Below are 13831 nucleotides of genomic sequence, written 5' to 3'. Positions count from 1 at the left end.
TCCAAACCCCTCACCAACTTCATTGCCCTTCTCTGGACTCGTTCCAGCAAGTCAACATCCTTCCTAAACTGAGGGGCCCAGAACTGGACACAGTATTCGAGGTGCGGCTGAACCTAACTGAACTAGATTTCATCTGACCAGGTACTTCACTGACTTAAATTTTAAAGGCGGCCACTAAGTGTTGCAATTTTTTTTATGTCACTAAAAACAAATCCAGCAGTTACAAGCAGAACTATTCACAAGTGTGAAATCCAAGTCAGTGTGAAGTCACAACTGTTAATTTCCCAAAATAAGCTTTTCGTTAGTCACTGACTGCCAATTACATGACAAGAAATTTGAAGCGAGTCTCAATATTACAAGCAGAAAACAAGCTATTTGTTTTGTTTTGTTTAACAAAGAATGATTCAGGCACTTTCTTGCAGGAGAGCACCCACACAATTTATCACCACTTTCATCTCTCATCCCACACACTTGGCTTTTGCTCATATCAACATTTCTCAAAATTAATTATTTTCACTCCAGTTATGATACCAGCTTTGCAATCATTAGGGCTAATTAAAAAGAAATGGTAGAAGCATCAGGCTGTTGAAAGCTGAAAATGTGACTTTTTGAACTCAAAATTCTCATGCAATTTTTCACCTGCATGAAAACCTTTCAGCAGAAAGCAGTTTAGTAAGATGGTCAATAAGCACTACAAGAAAAATCGCTAAATATCTGCAAGAGAAGAAAACAGACCATGATCTTCAAGGCATTCTCTGATAATCAGAGAGTCTGGTAAGTAGAAACCAAAAACAATGGCACAGGGAAAGTCACTCAGTCTTCCTCCCCTGACGATTTGAAGTGATGAGATTTTATCACTAAGTAATAGATAGTGGCCTGCAAGAGAAAATGCTCAACCTCCCCAAGTGCTTGCTTCTTGCTTCAAGGCTACCACTCAGATATCCTAGTTTTACAGGATTCCAAAACTGTACTCTTTACCAAACACTAACATGCTGCATGGCAATAATTAATATAAAATGATATAAAAATGATTTTTTAAAAGCTGTCATTGCAAAAGGTTAAAAGCCACTAAAAAGATTTTTCTCTGCATAATGTTATCATATTCTGACATCTTCGACTTGCTGGGGTGTGAAAAAAAATGCTGCATCTCACTAGGAAGCCCAGAGAAATACAAGAATTTAACAACTTGTGTACTTCATAAGATGATTGCTCATCTTTGGTAGGAGCCAAAAGAATTAGTGCAAGGTAAAGAGTCCTCCACTGTCAAAATGACGAAGAACAGAAGCAGTAAGTTTGAAGAACCAACAGTCACACAGGTCTCTAATGCAAGTTCATATCATGAGGAAAGAAAAAGCTATAAACTGTCAGAAGACACTAATTTAAATATTATTCAAATACAAAATCCTCTGTCTACACTGGCTAAAAACAGAGTGATAAAATCAGAACATAAATTGTATGAAGGTGGATTCAAACAAACAAACCAAACGTAATCAAAACCACCAAAGCAACCACACTGGTGTATCAGATTGCTAGAAAGAAACGAAACATCAAAAAAGCTGATTTCAACCCCAGCAAGTGCTGTGGAAACTGACATGGCTAAATGTTACTACCTCAAACAAGGCCACTGCTCACTACACGCAGGAAAACAGGATACAGTAACATTTAAACAAAATTCTCCTCCACATATGTAAACACTTATTCAACAGTCATCTTAGCAAGGGGCTTATCACCCGATTCCAGGGACAGCAGATCTGATCCTTCTCACTTCACAGTATCACTAAGGTTGGAAGAGACCTCAAAGATCATCGAGTCCAACCTGTCACACAACACCTCATGACTACTAAACCATGGCTTGAAGTGTCATGTCCAATCCCCTCTTGAACACCTCCAGGGATGGTGACTCCACCACCTCCCTGGGCAGCCCGTTCCAATGACAAATGACTCTCTCGGTGAAGAACTTTCTCCTCACCTTGAGTCTAAACCTCCCCTGGTGCAGCTTCAGACTGTGTCCTCTTGTTCTGGTGCTGGTTGCCTGGGAGAAGAGACCAACCCCTTCCTGGCTACAGCCACCTTTCAGGTAGTTGTAGAGGGCAATGAGGTCACCCCTGAGCCTCCTCTTCTCCAGGCTAAACAATCCCAGCTCCCTCAGCCTCTCCTCATAGGGCTTGTGTTCAAGGCCTCTCCCTAGCCTTGTTGCCCTTCTCTGGATACGTTCAAGTGTCTTGATGTCCTTCTTAAACTGAGGGGCCCAGAACTGGACACAGTACTCAAGGTGTGGCCTAACCAAGGCAGAGTACAGGGGCACAATGACTTCCCTGCTCCTCCTGGCCACACTATTCCTAATGCAGGCCAGGATGCCGTTGGCCTTCTTGGCCACCTGGGCACACTGCTGGCTCATCTTTAGGCGGCTGTCAATCAGCACCCCCAGAACTTCACTGAGTCTCTGCTGCAAGCTGCCCTACAAAGGGACTAACTGAAAGAAGTCTGGTTCATTTGTGTTCTACATTAACAGGAAAACTGTCACAGATCCTGACATTTTACTTTGATGGTCTAAAAACATTAGGAAAAGAGCTAAAATACATTGCTACCCTATATTATAGAATTCAATTACTCTTTTTATATACTTGTTGAATGTGTAAACTATAATCTCATTCCTATACCATAGAGGCCAAAAGAAGATTGAGGAGGGAGCACAGGAGCATGTAAGAGAGAGAAAATCTACACCAGGTCACTCATATAAACAGAAATAAGTGGAGGAAAGAGTTGAAAACCTTCAGTCACGTGTATGGCATGGGTGTCAGATTTTTTTTTTCCTATTCCATGAAGAAGTCATCAAGTTTGCTGGAGAGTGGGTGTTTTGTAGAATGAATCAAATGTGTCTAGAAATGGCAATATAAAAATCTAGCAAAGAAATTCACTTTTCTGAAATATGCTGAAACTAGAAGAGGAGAACCTATGCCCAAGTGAGAACGCAGCAGGCGTTACACTCCTCATCCCCAAACCACTACTAACTTTCATTCATTTTTACACTGTCAGGAGCAGAACTCTCTTCAATGTCACATATCAGTTGTAACAGTGGGAGAAATATCAATGCTCTCTTCCTTCCAGTTTTGAAAAAGCTTTGATATTTTTACTTGAGAACAGACACATCACCGATTTCTCCCACCTCCCTGCACACTGTAGTCACTATCTAAGGGCTGGAGTATTCTCAGTGGTCTCTTACTACAGAAAAGCAATTAAATAGTTTGTCAGAAGTCCCTATGCTTGGGGGGAAGACCCAGAAATGTGATCAAGCCAGTATAAATTTCAACACAGGCTACCTCTTGGAAGGAAGGCATCTGTATGGTTTCCAGGCATCTAAACCAAGCGGGGGCAGACTGAGTCAAATCAGCAAGCCGTGTAACTCGAGTTAGTTACACTAGCAGAAGGCTCAGACGTTGCTAATTCACTTAACGCAGCGGCAAGACAACTGTCCTAATGGGTAATTAGCACTGTGATTGCCCATGGCACCACAGTCGATGGCATCCTATAGCTAGGAGAATTTTTAATGAGTGAGTTGGAGTTTTGTTTTCCTAGTTTCTACCTCGGCATAACTCATTTATAATTCTGCAAACAATATTATTGAAGCAAGTCAGCCACCGGCTTGTACACTAAGTGGAACTGACTGGTACGGTGCTTGGTGTTTGCATGCATGCCATGGAACCTCAACATGCCCAAACATGCTACACACAAGTAACCTATTCATTAGATGAATCTCTACAGGAATACCAAGTTGTTGCTTCTTTTTCTCCCTCCTAGCACTTCCTGGAAAAGGCTGTTTCTCTTCATGAGGACACTACTTTACCACTCTGCACTTCTATAAATAATTCCATGAACATGATTAGATAAGTCCCCCTTTTCCAGGACGACCCTCCTAACACAGCCTATAGAGTTTTTCACTACCTCCGCCACGGAGCCCTGTGTTGCTGGCTGAAACTCTGGATCAGCAAACAAAGCAATATTTCTCTGGTCAAGAAGCAAATGGGATTCCCTGCAGAGCCTTTATAGCTGTCAAAACTGCCTGGAAGAGTTTCATGCCAAGCAAGACAACCCTATCCCTCTCCCTCAGGGAACATACCAGCCTAGGAGACAAATAAGCAGCAAACACTGCAGAAATAGGGAGCGTAAGTGAGCAGAACAAGTCTCCATGTTCTCAGTACTACAGGGTGAGAAAGATGAAGTAGTATGTGAGAATGTGCTAGTATCACTTATGGGATATGAAAGCAGCATTACCACTTTTGATCAGTGAGTCAAGAAATGTAGAAATAAAATGTGTTCTTCTGGCCAAGAAGGATATAAATAAGGTATGTTTTAACATACAAGGTCAGCTTGACCTTTCTAATAGATTACCATTTGCCAAGCAGTTTTCTTACATCCTGACTTCCTATAAGTATTTTACTGAGCTACCACATAAGCTAGAACTGAACTAGTTTGCCCCAAGTTTTCAAAAAGTGTAAAAATAAACTTCCTGACCAATTGTTGCCACGTGTCAGAAAAACTGTATTTTTAATCACAACAGAATGACAGCTCAGTATTTACACTCGTTAAAGAAATATTTGCCAGTACAGCCAAGAGCTCCAGATTTAGATAGAATCAGAGAATGGTCTGGGTTGGAAGGGTCCTTGAAGATAATCTAGGTCCAACCCCCCTGATGTGGGCAGGGACATCTCCCAGTAGACCAGATTGCTAAAAACCTTGTCTAGCCTGGCCTTGGACACTTCCATGCCCCATCCATGAGTTCCCTGGGCAACCTGTTCCATTGCCTCACCACCCTCACTGTAAAGAATTTCTTCCTAATGTGTCCAGTCTAAATCTATCCTCTTTCAGCTTAAAGCCATTGCCCCTCCTCCTATCACTACAAGTCCTTGGAAAAAACGTCACTCCCCAGCTTTCTTGCAACCCCCTTGAGGTACTGAAAGGCCACTACAAGGTCTCTCTGAAGCCTCCTCTTCTCTAGGCTGAAGAGACCCAACTCTCACAGGCTGTCAATTCAGTAATCATTGTAACAGGTGTCTTTCCTATGGGTTTATTTAGCCTAAGAATTTGCATTAGTGTACCAAGGGAATCATGATCATCCAATTATCTTTAGGCAGCTAATCACAACTGATGAGGAGTAATTTAATACCAAGAACACTAATAAAGCACTTTAAAAGAGGCTATGTATCAGAGAGGGTCATAAACAATTGTTAAGTCTCAAAGACTATGTATCCAGTTGAATCATTGACCAGCACAATTATTAGCCTGTCCTAAACTCTCCCTGTAATGTGGACAATTACTTTATTATCTTTTCCTCTAACTAGAATTGTGTTTTTTCTCATTTTCATTCTTGACCTACTGAACAATGAGAACAATGCTCTCACTCCCTAGGTAGCCAAATGCTTAAAAGAAACATCACTGTTTGAAATTTAGACTTTTTTTTTTCAGTATGTCCAACACTGCTTTGTAAAAATTCTTCTCCTATTTTGTTCTTCCAGAGTACTAAAAAGCCACAGTTTTGTGCCTGTAAATCTTTATACCAACAAACAGTTCAGTTCTGCTCTTTACTCCCCTTACAAATGCACTGGAATAGCTGGTAAGACTGACAAGGTTCAACACAGACTAGCAGAAAGTTCTTCTGGACAGAAGACCACAAAAGACTACACAATTTACAAGTGAAAAGACAAAGAAAGGTGCTAGTTTTTCTTCTCCATGATTTGTTCTGCTTTACTCAGTTAAAACCAGATACATTTGGATACTACACTGAGTAATGCAAAATGCAATGCTGGGTGGTTATTTGTTGGTTTATAAAGAATAAACTAGAAATCCTGTAATAATTGCAGAAAGAAAAGTTTCTTAAAAGCTAAAACATCTAACAGGGAAATAAATTAAATTCAGAGCACCAAAGCCAACAAATCAGTCACTCATTTTATGGAAGGGCTAATAAAACATGGTTGGCTGTGGCAGCAGGGGGCTGAGTTCAATAACCCTGGAGAACCTGCCAACTCCTTCCTATTTAGGTAACTTCTTGACAGACGCAGCAGGAACAGAGTGCAAAAATACCCCAACCAAACAACTCCCCCTCACCCCAAACCAGTAGGTTTCTGCACTTTTCCTGCCAACAGGAGGAAATGGGGATCTCCTTGTACATGCATGGCTGCTGTTTGCATCTCTCTCGCATTTTAACAAATCCCACACTGATCCTGCCCAGGGCAGTTTATATATAGAATGTAAGGAAAAACATTCTTTTCATTGTGAAAAGTATTTAACACAGTTTGTCTCCATGAGAATTCTGCCATGTACTGCAAACTCTGCTTCTCCAAGAAGAGCTAGACTAATTCACTGTTATTAAGCATCTAAGCAGTCCTCCTCTAATCTAATTGTGCAAATTATCAATTCCATTTTACATTTGCTGTTTAGTTGTTTACATTAACCTTTAGACCTCTTCAGTGAAGGAATATACATACATACAGAACCTGGCATACCATAGCACAGTAATATGAGAGCACCAATATCACATTTCAGTATTGTAGATTGAAGAAGATTACAACTACCCTCTGATTGAGGCTCAACTCTCTTAATTCAGCAATAATTCAGCCTTTAAGTTTAAATCTGAGATATAGTCACTTCTCATTTGTAAGATTTTACTCCATCAGCTGGTTCCAGGATGGATTAGTTCAATTAGCAGAGAAATGAAGATGTCTGAGGACTCTCCAGATTAAGATACACTACAATGTATGACTTCCAATATTTACTACCAGAGTATTAAACTCCATCATTCAGGCTAGTTTAGCCTGGCCTAAATAATCATGTAATAAAATACTCAAACTACTGGGCCTGGCAACTTTTAAGAATTATTAAGTTCTCATTACGACCACAATTACTTACATGTAATGGAGTAAGTACACAGCTACACCCTTAATCATATCCAAGCAACTAGTAGTAAATCAACTGACTGAATGGGTATTAGGACATTTTACACATGCATTTAAACATTTCTCTCATATTTGTATACCATATGTATGATATCAATAATGCCCCAGTATACCAAAGAGCAGTTCAGATAAGAGGCATTACAAATCAAATTAATTAGAACTGAAAACTAGAGAGAAAGCCCTGAACACATTGGCATTTGTATGAAGAAATTTTCCAAATCAGAACCATAAAAACATCCTAGACCAGCTGAATGTTAAAATTAAATATATGAAGGCAAAAAAGAAAAAGCAATCCACCCTGCACCTCAACTGAAAAGCAACGCAATACCTTCTCATCTACACATAGCATTTGATTCACTTGACACTGTTCAAAACCAACTTTAAAGAGAATTTGTTGGGAGTACACTTACTAAAGCATTTAATACTGGTTAAGATAGAGAACAAACAATCAGCAGCTCTAGAACAAGTGAACAGCTGTAAGTACAACAGCTTTAAATACCAGCTGCACAAGCAGCTTACGAACGGGGGACACCTCCTATTCTCTCCTATTTACGTATTCTAACCAAAGAGAAAATTCTTAGCAGCATGGAAGGTTAGGAGATGTGTTCCAGCAGAATGCAGCTGCCACTTTTTCAGCTCCCTGCAAAGCGAGCCTTTACCATAATTACTACATTGCACAAAAGTTCTGAGCATTTCTGGACAGAATCATTACTGCTGCTGAAGTTGCTTCCACAGTCTGTGACCACCCACAGAACCATTTTCTGAACTACTATCAACGCATTGCCCACTGGTTTTTACAGAGAATTAAGAAACAATTCTCACTATTGCAAATAAAAATACTCCAAGTATCGGAGATAACATATGATGAAAGCTAAGGTTGTTTTTAAAGGAATTCCTTTAGTGAAACACACATTTAAAAACTTTTTTCAGCAACATGAAGTTCTTAAAAGGAAATCCTACCTGATACTCTTCTGCTGTATTGGTTAATAACTGGAGCTGCAAAACAAACAAAAAACAACAAAATTACAAATGCTATTTACTGTTACAGTGCCATCATTTTGACTAATCATGATACATCTTTATTACACAAATCCCACATAAATGTGTTTTAAAACATTTTTACATACTTCAGCATAAAGCTTGTATACACTTAATCCAACAGCCAGTACGTGTGTACTCAAAACTTGGTTTTCTAGAATCATAGAGTCAATAAGGTTGGAAGAGACCTCAAAAATCATCAAGTCCAACCTGTGACCCAAGACCTCATGACTACTAAACCATGGCACCAAGTGCCACGTGCAATCCCCTCTTGAACACCTCCAGGGATGGTGACTCCACCACCTCCCTGGGCAGCACATTCCAACAGCTAACAACTCTCTCTGTGAAGAACTTTCTCCTCACCTCAAGCCCTTACATGCCAGGTAAACAGGCTAGGGGTTTGGGTTTTGAAAAAAATATACCTCTGCAAGAGATTATCCAATTTTAACCTATCATCAATTCCCAGCCCACTTGACTTAGCATTATTACAAAACATTTAAGAGCTTTACATCACGTATACCTACTTAACCTATGGATCAAAAGGTGCTGGAACCTGCCAGCTAAACCATTCTATACACTCACACAACACAAGCCATGTAACTGTTCAGGGAGTGCTCCCATACTAACTCCAGCCATCTATCCTTCACCAAGGCTACCTTCCGCAAGGACACATGTTTCAAGTGAAAACTTGTGAGACAGAGGATCAATTATTTCATTGCTTCCTTGTTCATGCTGCTAGGTACACAAGATATTTAAACTTGCTCTTTAATTTGGGATGAGCTTCCTGACCATGGATTCTTTTAGAATCCTATTATAACCCATACCAGGGTTCAGTGTCACAAAACACTGCATCAAGTTTTCCACAGTGTTAAAAATGAGAGAAAAAAGCCCAACATAACCTTTTAAGGACAGTTAGGAGAGTACTATCATTCTGCCTCCACAAAGCTCTTAAGAATAAAATGATAGTTTGCTTTTCTTATAGCAGTGACAGTTTTAATACGTATAAAATTTCAGGTTCACTTTTATACGTTGTCAGAAGACTACTATTTTTATGCTAAAGAGATAAAATCCAGCATTTCCTAGTACAGAAGATTAGCATTTTTCTTTTGCTCTGGCTCACCAATGAGAAACTCTTTGCTTACAACTGTTTTCTTCATTGCACAGACAGCATAGCCACTCCTATGGCATCCTTCTGTTTTGTCATTAGAAGTACACGGAGAAACGCCTGGCATCACAGACTGCTGAGAGAACAACTCATGAAGGTCCCACATACACCTCCATTAATTTGTGGACAGATTCCAAAAAATTAGTTGAGGCGGAAGGGACTGATGCATTTACGGTTAACCCAGCCTATTTCCTACACTGGACACTAAAGGGCATCTAATTAAAAGCACTAGTGATGGATGCACTAATTGTAATGCCTGACACCAGCACAACCATTAGAGCACACCTCTGCCTACGCTCTAACAAGAACACAGTGAATCCAGCACTTCAAACTGGCACCACCCAGCAGAGCGTATCTTCAACAATAAAAAGGAACTGCTGCTTTGAAAGAGGAAACAATTCAGTTGTTTTGTACCCACGTTTAGCATGTCCCTCTTGCACGCCAATGGGCCACATGTCAGTTACACATTAGCTGCAGAAATCAGAAGATTTTCCTGGGAGATGGTTGCATGTAAACTCTCCATTATGCCAAAACCTCGGGGGCAGCAAAATTCAGAGCTCTGACCTTTGGCACAGTCCCTGCCTTTACTTGGCTCGTGGGAGTTAACTAATTGGGTAAACATAACAAAAACGGAGGTATATTAAACTGCTGCACCAGAAGAGAGCAAACCAGCCCAGTTTCCTCCCTGGCAGCCGAAAGCAAGTGACACCAGCAGTGGAAAGACAGATGAAGCTGTGCATTCCACAGTTCTTCCAGAATTGTCTCACCACAGCAATCCTACTCCACTGCTCAAGAAAAATCAGGAATGTCTGCTGAACATGTGTGTATTTTCCACACTGTCAGGAGTCACAGACTGAATTAGGCACCAGAAAGGAAAACTCAACAGGGGCTGTTTCAGATTGGAAAAAAAAATATATAGATTTTTTTGGCTGTAAGATTCTTTTTCATTTACAGCTGCAATTTCTAGAACCAGTCAGTTCTCTAGTTTAAATCAAGTACTTAATAAGTAGTTGTCAGCTTTATGTCTGCATCACTTAACCTCATTCATCATTCCCCTTTGTCTGCATTAGGGGAAAAAGAAAAACCACACCAAACACACACACAAACCCAGAATGTACATATATATACATACACATAGACCATGAACACTCAAAGAAGAGCCAATGCTATGAAGGTGCTCAGCTTCCCAATGCAAAACTCTCTTGCACTATCTTCAAATCAGCCAATTCTGTAAAAACTAGTCACATATTTGCTAATAGAAAACTGCACAACCTTTCCTCCTCAGAGTAATGATGTCATTCCATTTATTTAATAGCAATCACCTGAAGCATTTGCATTAATAAATCAATACTGTACAGTCTGTTAAATTCACAAATGCACCTCAAAGAGAACTGCAGCCATGCAGCTATATTACCACTTGGTTTGACACCATACCATTTTTCTCACTTGAGAGAGGAATTGCAAAAACAAAGACTGGTGTCTGATAATGCTGAGAACCACTAACCTCAAACACAGATTATTACTTTTTAGATACTTTCCAAAAGTGAAAAATCAGGAATTTCTCCAATATTCTTCAGTTTGCTTTGGAACTGAGATTTTCTCTGAAATACCTGATGCTACATTTTGTCTTGCCATGCTTAACTTAGGAGAGTTCTGACTAAGGGTTATAGGCTGGTGCTACAACTAATCCCCGCAGGTGAAAAAGTATATAAAAGAAAAAGGACACTGATACTACATTTTTAACCTATGCTTTCAAAACCAAACTAAGAATTAAAGTATTTAAGCCAAACAAGAGACAGTAAAATTGTTCCCCAGCTTTTCAAATCAGCTCTCAGACAAGGCTTTTGCTACAGCGTGTGGGATCCATTCTTTGTCAGTGTACTGAAGAGTAACTGGTGAAACACACAACTACCTGAGAGGTGGTTGTAGCCAGGAAGGGGTTGGTCTCTTCTTCCAGGCAACTAGCACCAGAACAAGGGGACACAGTCTCAAGCTGCACCAGGGGAAGTTTAAGTTCAAGGTGAGGAGAAAGTTCTTCACCGAGCGAGTCTTCATCATTGGAATGTGCTGCCCAGGGAGGTGGTGGAGTCACTGTCCCTGGAGGTGTTCAAGAGGAAATTGGACGTGGCACTTGGTGCCATGGTCTAGTCATAAGGTCTGTGGTGACAGGTTGGACTCGATGATCCTCGAGGTCTCTTCCAACCTCAGTTATACTGTGATACAGCAAGCTTTTTAAGTTACAGGACAACCGTAATAGTATATATATAGCAGTAAGCTATTTCTCTATACTACTCATAAGGATTGCACTCTATACAAGACACTAAGGATTGGAATGAACAGAAAAATTACAACAACCATTCCACCAGCTATTGCTATCATCTTCTTACACATACAAGAACATGAAATTGTTACAGAAAGGATAAATAAAACTCAAAAGATCAGTTCAGGGTCACAGGAAAAAAACAAAACAAAACTCAGGGACAAACGAAGAACTAGCATTCCAGGCATGAGCTTAGAGCACTAGATGTTACCACCCTGTACCTTGAAAACTTAATTTCTCTTCCTCCACAAGCACTTTGCTTTTTACTATGACCTATGAACAATGCCTAATTACAGCAAGGGGGGGGGGGGGGGGGGAAATCCCCACATGCTGATTGTTTGTGATACTGCTACAATTTACAGCAGCAGATGAAGTTAAGCAATTCAGTAGAGATCTTTCATGTAACACTTCAACATTCAATTTTTTGAAGGACTCCTAATGAAAGATGGAGCAAAATTTGTTACAGGTAGTATAAAATCAGTAGTATAGTACTCAGTTCATGGAGCACTGACAAAAAAAAAATAGCATCTTTATGAAAACAAATTAGCAGAAACCAGTGATTTGCAGAGTACTTCCCTATCAAAGCACGGCACAAAAATCAACCTACATGAACAGCGACAAGAAAAAGCAGAATGTAAACTGTTCTTATTTAACAAGTCAATTAAGATTACCCAAACAATAAGTGAGTTAACACCATAAACTATTAAAGCTGGAATACCAGAAGCAGAGTGGAACATAAAACCAAGGCGTGACTGTCTCTATGGAATGCCATATCAAGTTACGATAAGGAAGTGCTAGACTACAGCTGTCAAACTGTTTCTCTACACACCAAGATGTTAATGGACTTACAAGAATAAGAACCCTTGCAACTGTGAGAAAATTTGAAAATTCAAGTACAAACTTTTTAGGATTCCTAAAACACTGATACTATAGCGGACACAAGACTTTCATCCGCAGACACACAACCATACTTTATTAAACAGAAACTTGAACTTGCTTTTCAACGAGTGAAATAATGGATTTCCCTGTTACTAATGTAATAGTTACAGAGAAATTCTTCCCTTCAGGATCTCCTTTCTGGTCAGTGGCATGTTCCACTAACCCCTTCTCTGCTTGATAAGGTGGGGAGTGAGAGTGGGGCTATGAACTAGTAGAATTTTTTCAGAGGCAGTTCTGGAACCCAACAATCCCCCATGTTTACATTTATTTAGAAGAAAATAAACCAATAAACCTTTATTTAGAATAAACCAAACCAGGTTGGAAGAAACCTTCAAGATCATCGCGTCCAACCCATCAACCAATCCAACCCGCCCAAACAGCTAACCCATGGCACCAAGTACCCCATCAAGTCTCCTCCTTTCTTTCAGAAAAGCAAAACAGATAGAAAGGGGCAAGGGTTTTACAGGTGACAATGGTTTTTTTTCCATCTATTCCCTCTCCTCCACACCAAGAGGGTGGTTAGAGACAGACAGAAGAGATTCAGATGGTGTCAAATGAAACACGCCAGATGTAAGAAGGAAGACAAAAGGTCAGGGAACACTAAGAAAGAAGCGAGTTATTTCAGAGGAAGAATAGAAGGAGCACAGGGGAGCATTAGGGGAAAAAATAGGAGACACATGGAAGCCCTGGTTCAGGACTGCCTGTGTACATACAGAATCACCAAGGTTGGAAGAGAGCTCAAAGATCATCAAGTTCAACCTGTTACAACCTGTCCAACCTTGGTGATTCTGTAAAATACACTTTTCTGTAAGAGACCTTCACATCTATTAAGTTGGAAAACAACAACACAACCACATTAATACTACAGTTTTCCTCTCTGCTGCAGAAGAATTAATAGATGCTTAGATACCTTTGCATTCCCACTATTTAAAAATAGCTCTCATCAGTAGCAAGATATAACAAGATATAAAAATAAAGGAGCAACACATCCTGGTCTCAAATTAATTTCTTCTTTTTTTTTTTTTTTAAGTTAAAAATTACTGACACAAAATGGAAAGCAACCACTTCCCAGGAGCCCCTGATCCTTGCTTTCAGAGGGTTAGAACCTCTCTGACAGAAAGAATGTAATAAATATTTCTGAGGGAAAAGGCTGAGTCAACAAGAAAGGCATCCATATCAGTTAAAAAAAAAAAAAGAGAGAAAAGATATTTTACCAAGTTATTAAAGCTGTTGTGCTATTTTGGGTTGGTTCTTTTTCTTGTTTTGCTTTTTAAAGACAGAAGAAAATTTAATATGCACTCTGGAATGGACAAACTTTAAACAGCTGACAACTTCGAGAAAGAGAAACCTTTCCTTGACTCTGAAAGAAATCAGGGTGAACCTCTGGTTAGGAAAGCATTTCTTGACTAAGATGTTAAG

General features: G+C 39.8%; 1 protein-coding gene across 2 annotated transcripts in view; it reads right to left on the bottom strand.

Annotated features, from left to right (window-relative positions):
- Positions 1 to 13831, bottom strand: part of PRKAR2A (protein kinase cAMP-dependent type II regulatory subunit alpha) — a 70081-nt gene that overhangs the window by 36074 nt on the left and 20176 nt on the right. For both annotated transcript variants that reach the window (XM_068154217.1, XM_068154215.1), the window contains exon 2: positions 7911 to 7946. In XM_068154217.1, the coding sequence (XP_068010318.1) occupies positions 7911 to 7946 (36 nt within the window). The remainder of the gene's footprint in view (positions 1 to 7910; positions 7947 to 13831) is intronic.

Source organism: Melanerpes formicivorus, unplaced genomic scaffold (assembly GCF_026170545.1).
Source record: "Melanerpes formicivorus ecotype bairdi unplaced genomic scaffold, bMelFor1.0.p_v2 SCAF_28, whole genome shotgun sequence".
Lineage (NCBI taxonomy): Eukaryota > Metazoa > Chordata > Aves > Piciformes > Picidae > Melanerpes > Melanerpes formicivorus.
This window is presented reverse-complemented; position numbering and strand designations above follow the sequence as displayed.